This window comes from Drosophila montana, unplaced genomic scaffold, assembly GCF_035044405.1.
Source record: "Drosophila montana isolate Dmon_TW-CO22-7 unplaced genomic scaffold, ASM3504440v1 contig_3747_1, whole genome shotgun sequence".
NCBI lineage: Eukaryota > Metazoa > Arthropoda > Insecta > Diptera > Drosophilidae > Drosophila > Drosophila montana.
Genome location: NW_026998633.1, coordinates 118,865 through 141,697, shown reverse-complemented (window position 1 = coordinate 141,697; position 22,833 = coordinate 118,865). Strand labels below are relative to the sequence as shown.

General features: G+C 39.2%; 3 protein-coding genes across 3 annotated transcripts; all 3 read right to left on the bottom strand.

Annotated features, from left to right (window-relative positions):
• Positions 1 to 36: 36 nt before the first annotated feature.
• On the bottom strand, positions 37 to 4,994 carry LOC135437422 (sialin-like). The gene is made up of 5 exons (XM_064695345.1): positions 4,831 to 4,994; positions 2,429 to 2,670; positions 1,580 to 2,360; positions 548 to 834; positions 37 to 489 (listed from the first exon to the last, which is right to left on the bottom strand). Exons 1-5 carry the CDS (start codon positions 4,868 to 4,870, stop codon positions 301 to 303), a joined length of 1,539 nt encoding a protein of 512 aa, XP_064551415.1. The 5' UTR covers positions 4,871 to 4,994; the 3' UTR covers positions 37 to 300.
• Positions 4,995 to 11,091: 6,097 nt separating this feature from the next.
• Positions 11,092 to 17,510, bottom strand: LOC135437435 (uncharacterized). Its single transcript, XM_064695361.1, has 5 exons — positions 17,236 to 17,510; positions 12,476 to 12,943; positions 12,185 to 12,410; positions 11,535 to 11,827; positions 11,092 to 11,469 (listed from the first exon to the last, which is right to left on the bottom strand). The coding sequence occupies exons 1-5, from the start codon at positions 17,426 to 17,428 to the stop codon at positions 11,348 to 11,350; spliced, it is 1,302 nt and encodes a 433-aa protein (XP_064551431.1). The 5' UTR covers positions 17,429 to 17,510; the 3' UTR covers positions 11,092 to 11,347.
• A 1,917-nt stretch (positions 17,511 to 19,427) lies between these two features.
• On the bottom strand, positions 19,428 to 22,790 carry TBC1D23 (TBC1 domain family member 23). Its single transcript, XM_064695353.1, has 3 exons — positions 22,555 to 22,790; positions 20,717 to 22,079; positions 19,428 to 20,596 (listed from the first exon to the last, which is right to left on the bottom strand). The coding sequence occupies exons 1-3, from the start codon at positions 22,569 to 22,571 to the stop codon at positions 19,904 to 19,906; spliced, it is 2,073 nt and encodes a 690-aa protein (XP_064551423.1). The 5' UTR covers positions 22,572 to 22,790; the 3' UTR covers positions 19,428 to 19,903.
• Positions 22,791 to 22,833: the final 43 nt, after the last annotated feature.

The following is a 22,833-nucleotide window of genomic DNA, read 5'->3' as shown; positions in this document are numbered from 1 at the left end:
GTATAGAAAAAGACCCATCCCAGCTTTTTTACAATATCATTTTATTTGCTCTGTTTGCGGATAAACTTTTGAATTCTGGTCGTTTGTTAAGTACATTTTGATAGGCGGGCAAGCATAGATGTCCATTTGACGCACAGATACGAGTAGAGTATATCTAGTAATTACAGGATAAACTAAAAACTATAATTGGTATTTGTAGTATTTACAGTCCAGGGCGACAGTTCGCTGCTTCAACTACACAAAATTTATGCAAATGAAATTCAATATGCGGCTGGAATCCATCTAGCGAGATTACAAATTTTATGGCTTTATCGATGCATTAACATCCTTAAGCGGTGTCTTCTCGTCCTTGACTTCGGCCTCCTTCTGGGCACCGGATCTGTTCCACGATTGCTCGGCACCCGAACCGAATATGACGAAGACCAAGAACTCCAGCGCGAACAAAACGATCGTCACGGCAAAGATGATGCGCCAGGCGCTAATATTTTGCTGCAATATCAAATAGAGATTAGGATACCTATTTCCAAATACATAAGGTAACACCTACATTTCCATGGGTGACAAAGCCAACGAAAAGGGGCACTACAATGCCAGGCAAGGTGGCAGCAGTGTTGGTCAACGCAACCAAAGTGCCAGCAAAGTTGGGTGCGATATCAATGTGATTGGATAGGAAGCCAGAGAACATGGCGCCCATCGCCACAATGCCCACAGACATGATGGAGACGGCCTCATAGTGACGGCAGCCGATATAGCACAGGATCAGCAGACATATGCCCGGTATAATGGTACAAATCGAGGTGGCCGTCTTTCTAGCGCAAGTTGTGCTTATTTTGCCTAAAAAATAGATGGATTCCTGATTAGAAGAGACCAGACCAAGGGATATGGATATGGATGTGGATTTGGATGTGGATATGGATGTGGATATGGATATGGATGTGGATGTGGATGTGGATGTGGATGTGGATATGGATGTGGATATGGGATATGGGATATGGGATATGGGATATGGGATATGGGATATGGGATATGGGATATGGGATATGGATATGGATATGGATATGAATGTGGATATGAATGTGGATATGAATGTGGATATGGATATGGATATGGATATGGATATGGATATGGATATGGATATGGATATGGATATGGATATGGATATGGATATGGATATGGATATGGATATGGATATGGATATGGATATGGATATGGATATGGATATGGATATGGATATGGATATGGATATGGATATGGATATGGATATGGATATGGATATGGATATGGATATGGATATGGATATGGATATGGATATGGATATGGATATGGATATGGATATGGATATGGATATGGATATGGATATGGATATGGATATGGATATGGATATGGATATGGATATGGATATGGATATGGATATGGATTTGGATATGGATATGGATATGGATATGGATATGGATATGGATATGGATATGGAAATGGATATGAATGTGGATATGAATGTGGATATGAATGTCGATATGATTTTGGACATGGATATTAGATATATGGATATATGGATATGAAAAGTCAAGGAAAAACTTACCCTTCGATTGCAGCGTGTCCAATATTTTGCCTAGTAATATGCTGAATATGATCATCGGGAAATAGGGCAGAGCGCTGAGTGCCGCATTGCTGGCCACATTGAACTTGAGCACCTGCTTCATGTAGAATGGAATCTCGATGAGGAACATGTACCAGCCAAAGTTGTTGCAGGTGTGCGCAATGAGTATAGCCCAGAATGGCACCGAGGTGAACACCTTGCCCCACGGCACCTTCGGATGATGTTCGACCTTCGTTTCGGTGCCCAGCGAGCTGGTGATCATATGCCGTTCCTCGGCGCTGATGAAGCGCTGCTTGTTGGGATTGTCCTGCACCAAGAATACCCACAACACCATCCAGATGCAGCTCAGGGCGCCCATCACATAGAACACCGACTCCCAGCCCCAGGAGGCGGACAAGACGCCGGCCAGCAGTATGGAGAGTGCAGTGCCAGCCGATGTGCCCACATAGATGATGGTCGACATGACCATCCGCTCTGTGGGCGGTGCCCAGGAAGCGATCATGACATGCATAGCCGGAAACGAGGCGCCGCCGCCCACGCCCTCCAGCACACGCATCACAATCAAGCCGCCATAATGGGCTTCGGTCAAGACAGGAGTCAGCAGGGTGCAGAGCACATTAATGGCCACCGAGAACAACATGACCCACTTGGCCGAAAAGTTCTCGGCCACATGGGCCAATGGTATCTGCGAGACCAGATAGCCCCAGAAGTAACAGCTGAGCAGCGTGCCCTGCAAGGGTTCACTCCAGCTGAAGGGTCCGTCCTGTGAAGAGAATGTCAATTGGCATTGCAATTGGTTGGCAAGTGATTCGGCGGCGGCTGGTGACCTACCTCAACCTTGGCCGTAACATTGGTGGCGCCACCTGGCGGCGAGCACTGCTCGACGGGATTGCTCACGCTGGCCGTGGCATTCGCAATGCCATGGTGACCGGCGGACTCCTCCTGCATCAGATGTATGGCCGTGTGGTTGACCATGGCCACCATGGCCACGCTCAGATTCACCTTCAGGCCGTAGACAATGGCCATGCCAATGGAGCCGAGTATGGCGAGCACATAGCGTGCGGGCACGAGCTCTGCAAGACGCAAATTCCGGTAGTCGATTAGTTTTGGGGTGGGTCAGGGAAATCTATTTCTCTTTCTTTTCGTTTTCCTATTGGACCCACGATTGGAGGAGCTGCTGCCGGGCAATTACGGCCGCTCCCCGATAAGAAATTGAAATTTTTATGGTATTTATTTTCAATTTGAAATTCTCTTCTGCCCAAGACCCGGCGACAAAATTGATGGCTAAACAAATTAACGTTTCGCAATTGTTCGGTCGTTATCGCAGCGACGCGAAATATCACAATTCCAGAGTTTTTATAGCTCCGATAGCGATAGCAGGGGTTAGGCGATTTGTACTTGGAATTTAAGAGCTAACACCTAAAACGCAACTAAATCCTAGACAGTGGAAAGATCAAAACGTGGCTGAGTTAAAGTTAAAGAATAAATGAATAGAGTTTTTACTTAAAGCAAGCACATTTTTCCAGATTTGAGTTTGGTTTTTTTTAAATTAAGTACGATTCGATTTTTTGACCCTTATATTTTATTGCTCACATTGCTTGATTCATGAATTTTGTTTCTTCAAGTTAAATATTTAGCTCTTTTTAAGAGAACTTAAATTAAGTTAATTCGGTAACGGAAAGTTTCAAGACAATTCTAATCTTATCTTCCATTAAAACTTAAACTTCTGCAAGTGAGAACTTTGTAAGCTCTTTTAAGTTATCAAAAATTCTTAAAACAATTCCAACAAAAGCGTTTTAATCATAAATTTGGTTAGTTTAATCAAGATATTTAGTGCTTTTCTAAAGAATTGAAGTTCTTAATTAGGAAACTATAAATTTCAAGGACAATTCCTTTGTGATCTTTCACTAAGACTTTAGATTCTGCTAGTTAATGTTATAATTCTTAAAACAATTCGAAACAACTTTTTAAGCAAGTCCATATCTATCCTTAGTTTATATTTTTTTTCCATTTGTTTTGAATACGTCCAAAAATCGAAAAAGGTATAAATTCCACGGCAAGGTCAAGAAATAGATAAGATCTTAAAGCACAGAAAAATGTTTAAAGATCGAAAAAATCTTTAAAATTGAGATAAGAAAATAATTGAATTTGGAAAAATTAAGATACGAACTTAAAAGTTGCTTGAAAAAAGACACATAAAATATTTGTCTGCAATTAAAGATCAATGTGAGAATGAATAAAGGCGAAAAAAAAGTTGGGTAATATGTGAATAACAAAGAAACGTATGAAGAGTTGAATAAAAAGATAAAAGATGTGCTAAGGATTTTGAAAAATAATTCCTACAAAAAAATTCCTAGAAATATTTATCTTCCTATTATAACATATGCTAAGGATTTGAATGAAAAAACTAACCCGGTAGAACCCATACTCAAGGCTTAAGGTTAAGATACGGAAGACATATAAAAGGATAAGAGAGAGAGTTGGGTAAGAACTTAATAATTGACTTAAAGACAACTCAAAAAAAAAAGATGAGGAGAAAAGGGGATCGGAAACTGAAGTGAAAGCAAACAGAAGGTGCTTTCACCTGTGCCCAAATAACAACAGCAATTGTATCATTTGTTTTTTTTTTTTGACATGTTCCAAACAGAAGGACAAAATCCATTTAATATATATTCGATGAGATAAAGCGCTGTACACATATTAATTTCAATATTCATTTGTTGGCCTAGGTAAGTGGGCGCAATCTGTGGATTTTGGCAAACGTTGAGTAAATCAAAAGGCATTGTTTATGGCGCTGACATACAAATGACCTTCAGGCGAGCTGCCAATGGGATATCATAAATTTGTAACATTTTTTGCCTCTTTTTGTTTGTTTCGCACAGGAGCCAAAGCTAATAAAAATTTGTGGGCGCGTTCTATAAAAAGCCGCCTAATATTGAACTGAAAGGATAGCAAACACACACACATACGTATACACACACACACACACACACACCCGCACGACCTTTGTGCTGCCTTTGAGGTCAAATAGGCCCAAAGACGCCGCATTTCGAGCATGCGGCCGTGCGTTTCATCAGCTAAAGCCCACGCCCACCCGCCCCCTTTTTGCCCGGCGACACTTGTTGCACTTGCACTTGGCTGATGCACTCGGCACTTGCATTGGCGAAATCTTGCCACAATTGTTAGTTGGGATTTCAGGAATTGTTTTCTTTCATTTTAGGCGGTCCACTTACTGCCCAAAATGCTGCCCTTGGCGGGCACTTCCTCGGACATGGCGAAGAGCGTCTAATACTTTAGTCAAATATGACAAGTTTATATATTTTTTTATATATATATAAATATTTTGTTGATTTGTGAACTGCGTGTAAATGCGACGCGTGCGTTGCCAGAGGCAGCTGCCCAACAACTGAACTCGTTGCTGGATTCCCATTTCCGACGACGCGACGTTCTTTCGATATTTTCGGTTTATTTCGTTGATTTTCAAGAGCACACACTATGCTTGTGTGCTTGCGTGTGCGTGTGTGTGTGTGTGTGTGTGTACCGGCGGCTCCGGGTCTCGTTTTGGGGGCTGGCCCAGGCCTGTGGAGTGTGCGTGCCTGTTGGCGCGCGCATAGCCTTAGCTGCCAGCTGGAGAGTTTTTGTATCTTGTATTCGACCAGTTTTTTTTTGGTACAACATTTTGTCCTCCCACTCCCCTGCGCCCGCACGCAATGCCTCCCCATACCGCGCAGCGAGCATAGCTGCCACATTCCATACATTAGGTATTTCACATTCATTCCAATTGGTTGCGTAGTACAAGCTGTCGGGTTGTTGTCTTGGCTAAAGGTGACTTTGCTTGCGGCATGCTAAAAAGTTCAACCAAGTTAATACCCTGTATGTAATTGATTAAAGGGCAATATGATTGAGCTTTTCGTTGAAGAAAACAAGTTCTTTCAATGGCATATATATTTCATAGGAATAAGAAGAATTTATGCTTCTGTCTCCAATTACTTAACAAGAATTTCGACAGAGAATTCCTATATTTTGTAGCTTTGTAAATTTCTTCATTAAAAACTATATATAAAAAATGTTAGAGCTACAATTAGTTCAAAAATTGAATATATTTTAGAGAAATTTATGCTATGATCAAAATTTATGGCGTATTCTCAATGCATAGCTTCCATATAGGGTATCCAATAGTCATGTTATTTAATGCGTGTGAATATATGCAAAAAATTTGAACAAAATTTAAATTATAAATATATTTTTTAAAAAAATATATAAATATATTATGAAAAATATATATAAATATATTATGAAAAATATATATAAATATATTAAGAAAAAAATAAAAATATAGTTTTTGCAAAAAATATATGCAAGCTTTTACAAAAAACATATCTCATTGCTCAACCTGAGAAAAAATTAAATAAATTCATGAACTCTTGAAAAGCGTAGACAACTTTTCCATAAAGGGTATTTAATAGTCGCAACAATCATAAACAATTTCCAATTGCTATTCATGAATGGCAAAAGTTATACAACGAAATGTATGTAAATATTTATAAACAAAATAGCTGAACTGTTTAAATGAAACACCCAAAAACTTTACGCAGCCAAGTTTTCGAAAAAATGTCGGAAACAATTGTTTGGACTGAAAATTTTGTCTATATAGCACAATTAATTAGGCATTCAAAACGCGTGCATAAAATAAATATAAATTGGCCTTATCGTCAGGCCCAACAAAAAAAAAACACTTGTTTTATTTTTGTGGTTTACGAAAAACTGGTCTCGTTTTTGATTTGTTCACTTTTCTATAATTTAATTTTCGCTTACATATCTAATATGTTTTAGCTGCTGTTTTTAATCTAGTTTGAAACTAATTTGCGCTTGTAATTAGCGTCAAATTTGGTATTTGTCCCATGACAGAGGTGCAAATTGTTCTCTCTCACCTGTGCTGATCGGTGTAGATAGATAGATATATATATTTATATGTATACAGATATGGTGCATGTTTATTGTGCTAAAAATGTTTTGATTATTCGACTGAATAAGCAAAATACAATTTTAAGCACTGTGCTATGTTTAACATTAACGAAATAGAAAATTTAAACTTTTTTTTTTGTTTGTTCCTTGTATGATTAACAAGTACGAGAAGTGTATTAAAACTGTGTTTGCATTTCGTTTTGAAATAAATATGAAAACTTTTTGTTTTCGTACAATGCAATAAGAATATTCATTTATTTTTCTTGGTTTATCAGCCAGCGCAGTGATCAGTGGGATATCTGAATTAGTTATCTACTAGACAAAAAATCTAACGAACTTTTTTTATTTCTAATAGTTTTTACTTAAACTATGTCCATTTGACAGAGCTCGACCTCTATTCAAATAGCTCAAGTCCTAGCCAAATATTTGATATGCTAACACTTCATGTTCCCAAAAATTTATTATATTTTTATTTTATTAAAAATTGGTGAAAATGATTACTTTTATTTAAAAAGGACAAAACATATATTTTTTTGAATTGATTGTTTCATTATTATTTTTTTAAATAAAATTGACAACAAATTATTATTATTTTCTTTTATATTATAAACAACTTTTATTTATTTTATTTAAAATTAAACAAAATTAGACGAATCGAAAAGCTTGGTTGAAATAATTTTAAACTCGTTTTTCAGTATTTTAAATGTTTATTAGGTGATTTTATTTAATAATATTGTTATTTCTTTTATTTAAGGATAAATACTTATACAATTTATTCTAAAGCTAAGTCAAACATAATATGGCCAAAATTTTAAATGAAATATTAAAGTGCAAAAGTATCTTTTACCAATGTTCCTTTTGACTTTCTGGTTACCCAACTCCCGAAATATTTATTTTATTATAGATTTATTTAATTTAATTCAAATTTAAATATTGCACTGCAAAAGTATCTTTTACCAATGTTCCTTTGAGGTTCTGGTTACCCAACTCCTGAAATACGACAGCATTTGCCAACAGATCAACTTAAAAGCTGGCCCAGTTTTCCAGCTTTCATCATGATGATGATGATGACGAGGCTGATGATGATGATGATGATGGTGATTTGGTATGCAAATGCGTCAACGCTTAAGTACGGGAGTTGTCAGCTACCGCCTGCAGCGGCCTGCCTCTCCGCGTCGGGCTTAACTGCCGGTCGCACATGGCAGACGCCAGAGCTTCTACATATAGAAATACATATTAATGACTTCAGTTGCTGTTGTTGTCGCTACTGATGTTTGTTTTATTTGTGTTTTTTGTTGCTGTACTCGCATTTTTTATTTGTCTTTTATCAGCCTGTTTCCATATGGCATATATCGTTAGGTGCTGTGCGGTGCGTCGGCACATTTTGAGTAATTGAAAGCCGCACTCATCCAAATGAACTGCTAATACGAGTATCAATATTGGAACACATTTGAATGTGCCCATAGTTAAATTCGTTTCGGGTTATTTAAAGAGCTCTTGTGTGCCATGTAAATACTGCGTGCCTTTCGTAGGGTATTCGATATTCGTTCCTGCGATATCATTATACATAAAACCCATTGAAAATGGGTAAAAAGTGTATTATGTATTTGTGCAAATGTATGTAACAGGTAAAAGGAAGCATCTCCGACCACATAAACCATCAACAGCCGAGTCGATCTAGCCGTCCGTATGTATGATCGAGTTTGTTTCCGATATTTGAGAACTTGCCACGTTTCCAAGTAATCGATAAAAATCGATATCGAAATCCTGTTTGTTGAGCAATTTCGGCAAATAATATGAGCTAGAGTTACCAAACTTGACATGTAGCTTCTAGAATAGTATATATGTATCTTTCATTTTATACCTATCGCCTGTCGGAAGAAAGGGGGTCAGGGTATCCCCTAGTCGGGAGCTCCCGACTAGAACCTCTTACTTGTTTTTATTTATTTTACCTAATTCTGTTGCAGTTTGTTGTTTGTTTGTTTACGTCCAAGTTGAGGCTGTGACGGCTCTATGGGCCATTACTTCCCCAATGCTGACAATGGATCCGGGACATGGACATGCCTGTTGGGTTCTATGCCTCGATGGCTGCCAGCCCCATTGTCTGCTTGCAACATGTGGCACAGCATTTGGCTGATGATTTGTTAAGAGAAATAAACTGAAAACAATTTATGCCTTCTAGTTTTTAGCAGCCCAAATTGATTTTTATTGAGTTTTTGCACACAGTTTCAATAAAAATGTTTGATCTATTTAATTTCGTTTAGCTGTTAATTGGCATTCATTGAATTGCCTTCCAATTTTTATTTATTTAACTTTTCTTTTCTTTTTTTAAGGCCATTGGCAACCAAACTGCGTGTGCCTAGGCTATATATAAATTTAATTAATGGGTAAATGGGGCATGATAGAAGAACATATAGATAAACGACATTTATTCTGTGCTTTACAGATCTTAGGTTGAAGTTCTTCGTATTAATGGAGCTTCTCTTCCTAGAAATATTGAATATTTATTTATAAAACTAAAGTTTTTATTTTAACTTTTATTATTTTAATCAACATAAAGAGATCTTATATAATAACTTTATGACTATCGTCTTTTCCAAAGTTTTGAAACTTAACTATGTTGAAATTATTAGAAATGAATTTACAGGGTATTTTAAAGCCAGCCACAACTATTTTATTCTTCTCGTTGACAACAAAATCCAAGCGCGCCAACAAAATTCGATGTGTATTTTGATTGTAAATATTGTGGTGCGTAGTTGTTGCTGCGCCATTTGTGACGTCATTGATTTTTGACAAAAAAAAAGCCCTTCCGAATTGCCAAATCAATGAACGTTCCAGAGTTTAACATGTGGCGCCTGGTTAATTGTTGTAATTGCTTTCAAACGTTCCATTAACTAAATATTTATTTTATGAGCTGCTTAAAAAACGGAACATTAAATATAAATCTGTTACCGCAAATACCTTTAGTTTATTTATAGATATATTTCTCTGTACAGCTTAAAAAACATTATGCATATATTTGCAATATAAATGCGCTCACAAATCAATCACATATATTAATGATAATAATGTTTATTCATAGACTTGTGATTAAATTGCAGCTGCATGAATATTAAGTATGTATAAAGCAAAGTACGCGCAGACCAACCCAATTATCAACTCTGATAAAGAATATACATATATATACTTTATAGAATTTAAGAGGGGCAGCAAATGACACTTAACAGGCAAATGTTGTTTAACAGCAGCACTTTAATGTGCCCAGCAACGCAACTGTTAAGCGTTAACAGCATGCTAATTTTCGATGCTGTTAATGAATAATGAAGGCATTTGAATTTGAGGTTTTCCAAACCAAAGATATATTTATTTAAATGAATCATAAATCAGTTTTACACGTTAAACGGAATAAAAATGAAGCTCACATAATACCATAACATAAATTAACGGCCAAAATATTTGATGAGCCAATAAAAAAAAATACATTTTTCAAAATATATGTACGTAATTTAGTTACTCTTGAGTGTTTTTGTTTTTGTTTTTTTTTTTTATAAGTTATATGGCATGTGTGGGGCACATACATTGTGTTTGTAGCTATTTATAATTTGTAATAAATTTTTAAATAAATTTTGTATATAATTATGTATAAGTATGCATGTATATCGTAGTATGTATATTTTAAACTTTTTTCCATTTTTCAATGTTTTTCCAATAAAACAGTCAGACAATTTTTATTAAAATAAATTAACACGTTTTTCGCCGCCGCCGCTTGAATCGGCATAGAATATTTTCAATATTTTATGCGCTGAGCCACTTAATATTTTTTTTTGTTGACAAATAGTATGCATATTATTATAATAATTGTATACATATATTTCGATTATCATATAAATATATATATATATATGTGTGTGTGTATATATATTTGTTGTTAATATAATTGTTAGTTGCATAGATATTTCAAATAGTTGGTTTAACAACATCCGCATAAAAGTCTGTTGCTAGTCGCTCAGTGTAAATAGTTCGTATGTAGTACAGTGTAATGGCGCCTTCTTGTAAAAAAATTAAAAAACATTTAAAGCAAATTGACAGACAATCTGTTGCTGCTGAGCTCGTTTAAAGTAATTATCGTTAAGTATGTATAGATTGTTTGACGTTTTCAGATAAACATTTTCTTTGTTCATTTTTTTTTTTTTTTTTGGGTTTTTTTTCAAATTTTTTTGTACTACTTGGGAAGCCTCTAGTTTTGATATTACACAATAATATACTGATAGTGTTGGCGGTTCTTTTTTTTTCTGTTTAATTGTACAGTTTTAAGGGTTCAAAAATTTTGACAATAGACATTGACATTGTTGATTAAGTGTGGTTAGGTTTTACTTGAAGTTAGGTTAGGTATAGGCATAGGTAAGTTCGCATTGGACAATCGTGTGTCAACCCTGTTGTCAGTGTTTTTTAAAAACATTGATTTTGATTATGTTCTTGACATACAATATTCAGATATTATGTATGCATAGATATAATAGTATTACGTGTTTTTATGTTAGTTTATATTTTTTTTTCAAATTCTACACAAAAATTGCACGTGACGTCGACTCGTTTTAATTTATTTGTTTAGAGTTTATGTATTTTATTTTCTTTCGTTTGCAAACTAGGGCAAAGGTCAAATGATTGGGGATATTTGTTTCTTCTTTGAATAAAACTGGAAAGCTCAGCTTGAAAGCTTTTATTTTTTCTCTCTCTCTCTGTCTCTATACCTCGTCCCGCTCTATTTAAGTGTCTTGGCCTATTTTAGTAAAACTTCTCGCCATAGTAGCTGGGTCCACGTTCGCCCACCGGTTCGTTCAAGAACTGATTCTGGCCAATGGAACGCTTCTTCTTGGCCACCATGAAACGCTTCGAGGAACCAAGACCTGAAAAAACAAACATATCAGAATTCTGTTTATGACCCAATCTTTCGGCTGTTTCCAACACTTACGACTATTGCTGCCCATGTATTTCTGTGGGCGTGGCACATACTCATACTTGGGCACCACCTGCGCCTCGACGGGTACGCCATAATAGTCGACCAGTTGGGGCGCCTGTTGTTGCTGTACGGGTGCATCCAACCAGCTGCCAGCGGGCACATAATCCATTTCCTCGGCATCGATCAAGGGCACCGAAACTCCGCTGTCGACATCGGTCTCCTTGCGGGCTCGCTCACCGGCTTCGACCAGGGCAACGAGGGCTAACATGTCAGCTGGTGTCAGTTTGGTAGTGTCACGCTTCAGGCTAAGTGGATAGATTAGAATAAAATTAGCACAATTATTTGGATGCGAGCCGTCAGGGTTAACTAGTTTGAACAGGTGTAAGGTGATCACAAACTGGATTTGAATCAAATGGGTTCTCCTTTAAGTGATTTTTAGAAAAACATTCTAATTCTGTTGCAATTCAGACTCGTATGCTAATCTTTTCACTTAACATTCTATTAACTCTAACTTGTAAAGTTGTGCAATGTTATTAACATAAAAAGTCAATGTGAACCTTGTCGCTTAACAGTTGTAGCTATTCTAACAGTGCGAATAACTGCTAAGCACATGTTTAGCTGTTAACATAACTGTTGACTGTATGTTAATGATTTACACTTACCGCATATCTCCATAGCGACGGTATTTGTTCAAATTGAGATTCTCGCTGGGAGCATTTGCGCCGGCCAAGTTATAGTAGATGCCACGCTTATTACGCTCATCCAGATTATAGTTGCGATTGGCATAGGTAAGTGGCACAGACAGGGGAATGCTCTCCAAATAGGCCTCGGCATTGAGCAGATTCTGTAGATTATCGTAGGCCTTATTGCGGCCAGTGGGCGTGTTTACTAAAGAGGGGCCGAGATTGAAATGGGCATTGGCCGCAGAATTATGCTAATAGGGGTCCACTTACCATGTCGCTCCGGCACATAATCGTCCAGTTCCTGCAGCTCGCGTTCATTGTTATACTTATTGTAGCTGTTGTAGCCGATGGGCGCGGCAGGCTCATAGTCCTCGGCCCAAACGCCATTGGGCACCTCACTGCCATAATCGTTGCCAGCCACGCTCATATACGGATTGTACTCATAGTTAATGCCACGCTTGCGCATTGTCGAGCTGGCAACGGCCTCCTCCAAAACCGTGGGCTCATTCTGCGCCTGCTGCTGGCCGCCCTGGGCGGCGGCTGCGACAGCGGCCAGGATCTCATCGTTGCTGGGCAGCGCATAGAGGCCAGCCTGTGGCTGCTGCTGCTGCTGCTGTTCGTTGGGTCCATTCCGGGCCGGAGCATTGCTAAAGGTCGCGGGCACAATTTCCGGACTTGACTTTTTATCCGCCTGTGGCACCATGCCACTCGATGTTGCCCCATCCTCAGCGTGTTTCACTGCAAAGATATCGAAAAATTTTATGTAATTTGCCATTGCGTGCTTTTAGGGGTCGCCGCTGCTGATTCAATAAACGGCCAAAAGCAATTAGCCAAGCTGCCTGTCTAACATAATTTGTTTCATTCGGAAGCATATTTTTTTTTATATTTTATTATCGCCAGCTTTGCTAATTGCTATTAGCGCGGGCAAAGCCATGTTTATTGCAGTTACTTTAGCAGCTGTCGCTGTCGCGAGGCATTTAGCTAGTTGGTTTATCCCCATAACAACTAATACCCATTGACATTATTATCCCTAATCATATTTACGGTTGGCTCTTACACAACGCTGCACAATGCTAATTGAATTGAGTTGGCCTGAAGCCGATAATCAAGCGTTTCCTAGCTGGCAATTAAACTTGAATTAACACTTGCAGCAATCAACTACAGTGAACTCTCCATGGGTCGGACAGACATTAATTATCGCTTGTCTTACGAACTCTTGCTGTCATTTAATTTGCAAGTTCCATTTTGCCAATTAAAAAGCAAGTTAAAGGAACTGGAAGCAATCAAAACTTGGCCAACCTGTGAAGTGTGTCCGTTAATAGAGCTTTCACTGTAACAGGTGACAACTGTCATGAGTGACCCACGCAGCTATCAGCCCCATCTAACGTGTTTAATTTAGCTCCACCACAACTAGAGCCCATCACATGCATCGCTCAACGCCCTGCGACACATATTTCATGGGGATTTTCCTGTGCTTTGGGGCCAAGCGCATGTTTATCTAGTTAGCACTCCATATTGTATCGACATTTGAAATGGTTTTTGTTTTTTTTTTTTTTGTCTAACCCGTGCGATAAGGAAACGCTGCGCGTAAACAAATGCCCAACAAATGATCAACAATGATTTATATGTATTTACATATAACTGGATTGCAATCGTTAATCTATTGTTTAGTTGGGCAGACCAGCTATTAAAATGCCCCGAACCTTATCTAAAGTGTTATACGTCCATAGCCTTGTCGAAACTGAACTGATTTTTCCGGTATGGAACATTTGGTCCTTGTGCTTATTATTGTACTGTCTGTACTATATGTAATAATATTATATTCATTTTCGTTTTGATTGGATAGATATTTTGTTCATTAAAAGTTTGAAATTGTTTTAAAATAATTTTTTATGAGAGAAAATATTATTTTTAATCTATTGTGATTATATAAGATATTCTTAAACATACCATTAAAAGATTCTAAGGAAATATGTTTATAATATTATATTATTTATTTTAATTTATTTTATATATAAAGCAGAATTTGGCATTGGGGTATTCCCAAAAAAAAAAAGATGAGCCATCATCAAAATCAGAAATAATTGTTTATCAAAAAAAAACAAATGTCTAGTCAAATGATTTTATTCGAACCCCTTGATAGCTTATCTTAATTGTTCACATAAACGAAAAAAATGGCTTCATTTTGGGAGTAAATTTTATTATCCCTTTTATCGCTCATTTTGCAACAATTTAGTATAATGTACAACTAGCAATATGGCTGAACCATTTGCTAAAGTACTTTGCTGTGGCCTTCACGGAAAGCAGGCTAACCTAGTTTCCCAGTTGGCTGTTCTATTATTCTGACCAACTCGGCCATATGTTTGCCTTGTCCAAGAGCTGGCAAGAGCCTCGTCATGAGCCTTAAGCCCTGGCCAAGAGTGTGCACAACAAGAAAACAAAAGGGGGAGGAGCGGCTGGTTGTTGGCTATAAAAAAAATATTCCCACTGCTGTTGCGTCTGGGTAGCCTCCGGCAAGGAATTGCCGAGTGCAGGGTGCAGGGGCATAAATAAATAAAAAACAGCCAACTAAATTATACGCGCTGACGTTTGCTGACGTCGCTTGTTGTTGTTGTTGTTGCTGTTGTTGTTGTTGCCGCTGCCAACATGAAAATATTCACTGAACTGTAAAAATATCAACAAGTTGTTTGCTCTTCAATTTTTGCCACACACACAAAGCACAAACTCACACACACACGCACACGAACACACAGTTGTGTTTGTGTTGGGCCTGTTCTTGTGGTTGGGCCTGTTATTGTGAGGTTGTTGCTTAGCCTGGGCTAGCGCAGCTGCTGAATAACAAGTACCAAGAACGCTGGCAACAACACAATTAACGTGTCCGCAGGCAGCGCGGCCTGAAAATAACTTAATAATAACGGCATATGGAAAATTTGCTTGACATCAAAATGGAAATGCGGTTGCTGCTCGCACTCTCTGCCCCCCTTTCTCTCTCTATCTTATATGTACTTTCTATGTACATATATAGTATATATCTTTGTGGTTGGCCAGCGCCTTGACTCTGCAATTGACAGGCGCAATGAATATTTGATGAATTTACAATAGCATATGCTACATTATATCGCAGCGTAACGGTTGCTAAATGCCAAATCCGAGACTTATATAAATATTTGTTCGTTTGTGCCTGGGGTTTGGGTTATGTGCCGTTTCGTAATTGAAGGCTGAGCGCTGTTAGCGGCTTGACAGCAAAAGCGTTGCCTACTTTTAAGCGCGCCCGAAAATGTTAAGCCCAATGCTGAGCACAGTAAAAGCAACCAATACACAGGCAAATGGCGTCAGGCAGCGACCGCAGCAGCGGCAGCAGCTAAAAGCAAACAGCAAAAACGGCTGCTCTAACGGGATGTCTAAAAATAGAAATGAAATCGCGCGCACGTACACACACACACACACACACACACACACAGATATATGTACGCTCGCTTGCATACCAAAAGAGGCTGGCCGCCATTTTGTGCAGCAGCCTCCCACGCGTTGCGTAGGTGTATCCGACTCTGTGTGAGCATGTGTGTGTGTGTGTTTATGTATTTGTGTATTTTTGTATATTATGACTCGCAATGATTGTAATGTTACACTAAGCCCGCTGGCTCTGGAGTGCAAAGCGCACAACAACTACAACAATGACGGCACGAAATAAAATTTTTTATATATATACATATATGTATATATTTTATTTTTTTGGTAATATCGGCTGAGCCACAAGCTGCTTGCCAGCTGTCGTGCTGTCTCCTCTGTGGCAAAACACCTACGCAATTTCCTGCAAGCCCAACAGCGGAAAATGGAAAGCGCTGCTGTTAACGAAATGGCGAATTTGTTGGGGCTTGTTTTGTTGAGGGGGGTGGGGTATGTTGAGGCGGTAAACGGAGATGAGAAACACAGACAGGATGCTGGGTGGTCCGTTGCCTTCAGCTTTTTAAGCGCGCGTGGGCGTTTTGCTTAATGTGCTCAACTTACAAGTTACACACAGACATTTACATGTACAGTAAAACACAGCTAAGGTGCACATAAAACATGGCTTAGCGCTTGTTTAATCAGCATTTTTGCTGATATGAAAAAGATATAATTTGATTTTTGGTTTTTAATTCAATTTGATGAGACAACAATTTCTTTAATATTTTGTTGAGTAATTACAAGTTGATTTACAAAAATAATATAATATAAAATTTGTATTTCAATAAATTAACAACCAAATATATTAGTTTACAAACAGAAGATGAAACTTCGATTAAAATAAATGTTTTTTGTTAGGATTGTTTTTTTATATATTTTTTTTTTCTTTTTTTGTGGAACACTTAACTTGTTCATATCTTCTAAATGTTATTTTTTAAAACCAAAATCAACCTGACTATATATTTTTCGCATTACAGACAATATTTTTTACCGTTTTATTTGTTTGTAAACATTTATTTTTACCTATCTCGAAGTTGAAGTATATTTATCGAAGCAAAACTCAATTTATAAGGTTTTGTTTTTCAAAAAGCAAGAAAAATATTTTGTTTTCTAAATTCAATATTCAAATAATGCTTTACGTTTTCTTCTGTATTTCAACTTAAATTTTCAAATCTTTTCGAAATCGAATAAATTTCTATTTGTTTATCAAAATCTACAAAAGAATCTTTTTGAATAAATTTCTAATTTCTATAGAAGCACTTTTTTTGCTTTTAAATTTGAATATATTTTTGATTAAAGACAAAATGTAGCACACTTAGAATGTGTTCTAAGTGCTTTCAATAAGAGTTGTGTACACTTTTGTTAGGTTTTACCGTGCACACGCACACACACACACAAACACACACATATACAAAGAGAGGATACTTATGCGGCACTCAGTAACAACGCGGGCCCACGGGGCGTATGTCCATTTTTCAAACATGAAATTTTCAAATGACCTTTAACATTAACGGCACGTTCCGCCTGACGTATGTGGGCCGTGTGTCGACCCACGCACTTGAAAATATATGAACTTTGCCACTCACCTGCCGGCAGTTCCCGCTCCCGCTCCTGTTGCTGTTGTTGCTGCTGTTGCAGCTTGTTGTTCGCATTGGTGGATAGCTCTGTGTTCTGGGCCAGCACAGATGCTGGCACCGCTGCCGCCAAGCCGACTAGCAGCAGTAGCAGCGCCAGCAGCATGCTCTGCCCCATTCCGGACGCTGACAATGATAATTGCATATTCAAGCACACACACACGGATCACTTAGTAACTTTGGTAAACAAGTGAGAAGACGTTTGTTGAGTGTCCCAGTTATGGGCCTGGTCTGGTTGACCCTTCGCTAGCTATTTGCCTGACTGCCTGACTGCCTGCTGATGTCTTCTCCAACTGGGCTTTGTTGTTTCGGTTTCAGAGTTCAGAGTTGAGCTTCAATGGTTTTTTTTTTTGGTTGCTGGCTTCTTGTCCGCGTGCTGTGACTGTTCTGAATGAACTGTCTGCTTGCTGGCGTAGTGCAACAGTTTTTAATGTTCAATCGCCCCAAATTCGGTTTTGCAGCCGAAGGCAGCGGCTCGTTGTTGTCTGCACAGCCATCTACGTCATTGTCATTGATAAGAATTGCGGCCGTCTGCAAATTAAACAAGCCAACACAGGCTCTGCTTACGTACTTTCAGCCTGGCCAAATGCTTTCAATGCGCCTGCTCCAACTCTGCACACAATCGCCGCCCCTCACATTTCTGAATCAATTATATATATATATGCATACATATAAGGCAAAACTGTTGCCCTCTCTGGAGTTGGCTGTTCCGGTTCCAGTTCCAGTTCCAGTTTGTGAACTTGGTTCATCATTTACATTTTTGAATTATTCTCATTATTTATTTTATATTAATTTTTATTTTGTTAATATCTTACCAGATTTAGATGTCAAATTGCCACAGCTCGTGAAAATCGGATGAGATTTGACCGAGCTATGGGGGTGGGAAATTTTGACCTATGTCTATATAGGATATTTGAGGGTACCATTTTCACATGGATTTTGACCAAAAATAATGTTACCAGATTTTGATGCCAAATTGATCTAGAGGCCGAACCATGAAAAAAAAGCCATACCTCGTGAAAATCGGATGAGATTTTACCGAGTTATGGGTGTGGGAAATGTTGACCTATGTCTATATAGGATATTTAAGGGACCATTTTCACATGAATTTTGATCAAAAATAATGTAACCAGATTTAGATGCCAAATTGATCTAGAGGCCGAACCATGAAAAAAAGCCATACCTCGTGAAAATCGGATGAGATTTGACCGAGCTATGGGGGTGGGAAATTTTGACCTGTCTATACAGGATATTTGAGCGTACAATTTTCACATTAATTTTGACCAAAAATAATGTTGTCAGATTTAGATGCCAAATTGATCTAGAGGCCGAACCATGAAAAAAAGCCATACCTCGTGAAAATCGGATGAGATTTGACCGAGCTATGGGGTGGGAAATTTTGACCTATGTCAATATAGGATATTTGAGGGTACCATTGTCACGTGAATTTTGACCAAAAATAATGTTGTCAGATTTAGATGCCAAATTGATTAATAGGCCAAACTATGAACAAAAATCAAAACCTCTTGAATATCGGATGAGATTTGACCGAGTTATGGGGGTGGAAAATTTTGACCTATGTCTATATAGGATATTTGAGAGACCATTTTCAAATGAATTTTGACCAAAAATAATGTTACCAGATTTAGATGCCAAATTGATCTAGAGGCCGAACCATGAAAAAAAGCCATACCTCGTGAAAATCGGATGAGATTTGACCGAGCTATGGGGGTGGGAAATTTTGACCTGTCTATACAGGATATTTGAGCGTACAATTTTCACATTAATTTTGACCAAAAATAATGTTGTCAGATTTAGATGCCAAATTGATCTAGAGGCCGAACCATGAAAAAAAGCCATACCTCGTGAAAATCGGATGAGATTTGACCGAGCTATGGGGTGGGAAATTTTGACCTATGTCAATATAGGATATTTGAGGGTACCATTGTCACGTGAATTTTGACCAAAAATAATGTTGTCAGATTTAGATGCCAAATTGATTAATAGGCCAAACTATGAACAAAAATCAAAACCTCTTGAATATCGGATGAGATTTGACCGAGTTTTGGGGGTGGGAAATTTTTGTAACTCTGCTAATGTGACTCCACAACTGTCACTGTAAATTGTAAAAAAAATGCACTTAATTTTGAATATAATACATGTTTATTTATACCTCATTTAGTTGCAATAAATATTTGTTATAATCTTTACATATTGTAAGTCTCAAGGCTTCTAAGGTGTATGTATTTCGGGTTTTTGTTTTTCTAAATTTTTTTTTCGTTTTTTTTTGTTGCACTTAGAATTTAAGTATCGAGCTGAAAGGTCAGATAGTTTAACGATCTAGCGTCGTGTATCGTGTCGTATGTTACATTTGCATTATGAATCGAACAAAATCCGTATAAAAAGAAGGTTAAGACTACAATTTGTCAGCTAATCGAAGGAAGGAAAACATTGCCAATAAATATAACTAGAAACAGGGCGTAACGCATTGCACATGGGTATTGGTGTCTGTGTGTATCTGTGTGTGTGTGTGTGTGTGTGAGGGAAGAGGAGTGTGTTAGTGGGGGGATTTGGGGAAAGAGGCCTGACTAATCTATATGGCCCGATCTCTATGGATGCTCTATTTGGCATTCTCGAGCACCTCGACAATGTGCTTGGAGACCAGCGCAGTGGCCTCTGTGGCATTTGGTATCAGGAAACGGTCCATGTCGGTGATGAGCAGCCCGTCGCCGTCGAGAAAACCGTATTTGAATGTTATCAAATCGCGATGCCGCTTCTTGGCCGTAATCTTAACGATGCTGGCCAGTGGACGGCGCACCATAATCTGCGCCTGGCCGCGACCCAATTCGCGCAACACCACCAAATGGGTGGGCGTTATAATCAGATGGCTATCGTACATATAGCCATTGATGTGCACATCCCGGCACTTGAACGCATTGATAATGTCCGCCGTCTTGAAATATTGATTGAGATTAACAATTTCCTTGTTAACACCCGACGCCTGCGGCGCATCCCGTCCGCCATCGTCGTATGTCTCCTCGTTCTCATCATCGATGCTGAAGACAGGCGCCACATTCCGATAACGTTTCCCATTGCGATCCTTGGCGCTAACATGACGCTCCTGGGCGGCCTGTGCTTGTGAGGCGCCATTGTTGGAGGAGCTGGCGGCGCCATTTGAACTGGGATTGACAATGATGTCCAGTAGACGGCCCTTGACCTCGGCTGATTTGCTTTTCATGGCCGCGGAGAATTTGCTAAACAGATCCGTGGAGGACGGCGTCGTGGCTGGTGCCTTGAGCGGTGCGGATTTTGACTGGAATTGAAATTGATTAGGATTTAGCATGTGGCTTATTAATAATAATTGGAAATAAGGCATCGATCTACAGGGCTGAAAGGCGACTCGTTATACTCTGTACCCAGTGTAAGGGATTACCTGTTTGACATTGTGCTGTTGGCACACGAGACATTTGCTCACGCTGTGATCCTCGAGGCAGTCGGCCATGTGATCGCCAAAGTAGTCGTGAATGGAGGCATATCCGCCGGTCAGTAAGGACACATAGTGTGTGTTCTTTTGCAGGAATGAGGCCACCACCATGTGCGTATATTGATCCTCCTCGACACGGCCGCTGCCCATAAAGCACAAATGCTCACCGCCCGCATTCGAATTGACCTCAATGGCCTGCTTCTGTGCGGTGAGCAGGCCCTGGACGGCGGTGGCAAACGCCACCGGCTCCTGTAGCATTAGATTGCAATCAAGATGAAATGCGGTGGACAAATGGCCCGCATTGTACTGTTCGGCTGGACGGCAGTCCACGAGAAAGAAGCGTACGGCATCCTGTACAGGGAATTCAGTAGCTGAATTCTCGACCAGCTCATATACGGAGACGGGCAGACAAAGTGCTTGGGATACTTTATTGGACTCCTCCTGGCTGCGTGGCGTATCATTCTGTTTGCCATAGAGCGCCTTTAGGTAATCCGTCTTGAAGGATGTGGGCGTTTTCAACGCATAGTACTGGGCCAGGGAGCAAAAGTCGGGCACATCGTCCACCTCCAAGGCGCACGGCATATTGATGAGAAACTTGATAATGTCCTCCTTCGAAGCGTTTTTCATCAACATTATCTGTTCGCGTCCATTGATGAGAATAATCAGCGCCAGAAAGAAGACCATAAACGGATCGGCATTCTGGAAATACAAATCCCACATGGCAATAATCACAGAGAGACTGCTGCAGGAGGCAAATAGCGATTGAAACCAGGTCAACGAGTAGAGGTCGGGTGTGATCTTCTTGGTGTCCAGCACAGTGCATAGCTCCGGATCGTGATAGAGCAATAGCAAACGAAATACATGAAAGACATTGCCCTTGGGCTTGCAGCCTTTGGGTATATATGTGTCCCGTATGGATTCGAACAGATTGAAAGTGTCCGAGCGATTCAGTTTGAGTGCGAATAGCGGCAGGAGCAGCTCAATCCAACCATTTTCGGGCTCATATTGCAAATTGCGATTTTTGCAATAGAAGGTCATAATCGATTCCAGATCGGAGACAACGGAAACTTTGTCCTCCTCATCGTTGCCCATGCGTTCCACATAACGTTGGCAATCCTCGCGCAATTGACTTTGAAATGGCAGATCGTAGATCTCGTTGAAGAGCGACATTTGATCGCTTTTGTGGCGCACATCGAGGCACACTTGCCACACATCCGGACGCAGTGCCTCCGGCAGTTGTTTGCCCTGGCAAATGCTATATATATCGTTCACATTGCAGTCGTCCAGCAGCGCCGATTCCAGCTCAATTATCCTGTAAGTTCACAAAGAGAGAGATTTGAATTATTACCGTTAGTACAGCGCAGCTTTTGCTCTCATACAGACACGCAGCCAGGCTGGAAAGAGAGTACAAAAGCTTTCAACCGATCAGACAGCCGCCCACTCCCACTTTTTTCTCTCTCTCTCTCTCTTGCTCTACCTCTCAAGGGTGGACTAATTCGTTTGTTTTCGCTTAATTCAACGTGTCCAACTTGGCACAGCTGTTGCTGATAACATTAAAAAAGTTGCCTATCTGTTTGGCTGCTGACTCAAAAATTTGCTGGCTTCTTCACTATCTTTCCCTCCTTGTCGCACGCATAGTAGGTATGCCAGCACCGCAAGGCCAATGCGTAGTCCTCAGAACAAATTGCTCAATAAAGATTCTTTATATTTATAATATAACAATTACAAACTGACCGCTGACGTCGCTGCCGACGTCTACTGTGAGAGCAGAGTCAATGTTTATTTACCACATATTCTCCTCCATGTCCGTGAGCCCCACATATACAGTTGCACGGTTGGCAAATTTGTCTTTGACTTGCTTTTAGCAGCGTTTATCTATTGCACTCTTAACGGTTTTGGCAACAGACTTTTGCGCATTTTTGGTAGGTTTAGAATAAATGTTGAATTTCGTTAAGATTCGCCAAAAATTGCTTTACTGTGTATGAGTTAATGTTTTCTTATTGGAAGTATTTTGTGGCGGCACACCGATTACTGCCGATAAGTGTGTGCGAGCAAGAAATCGGTAG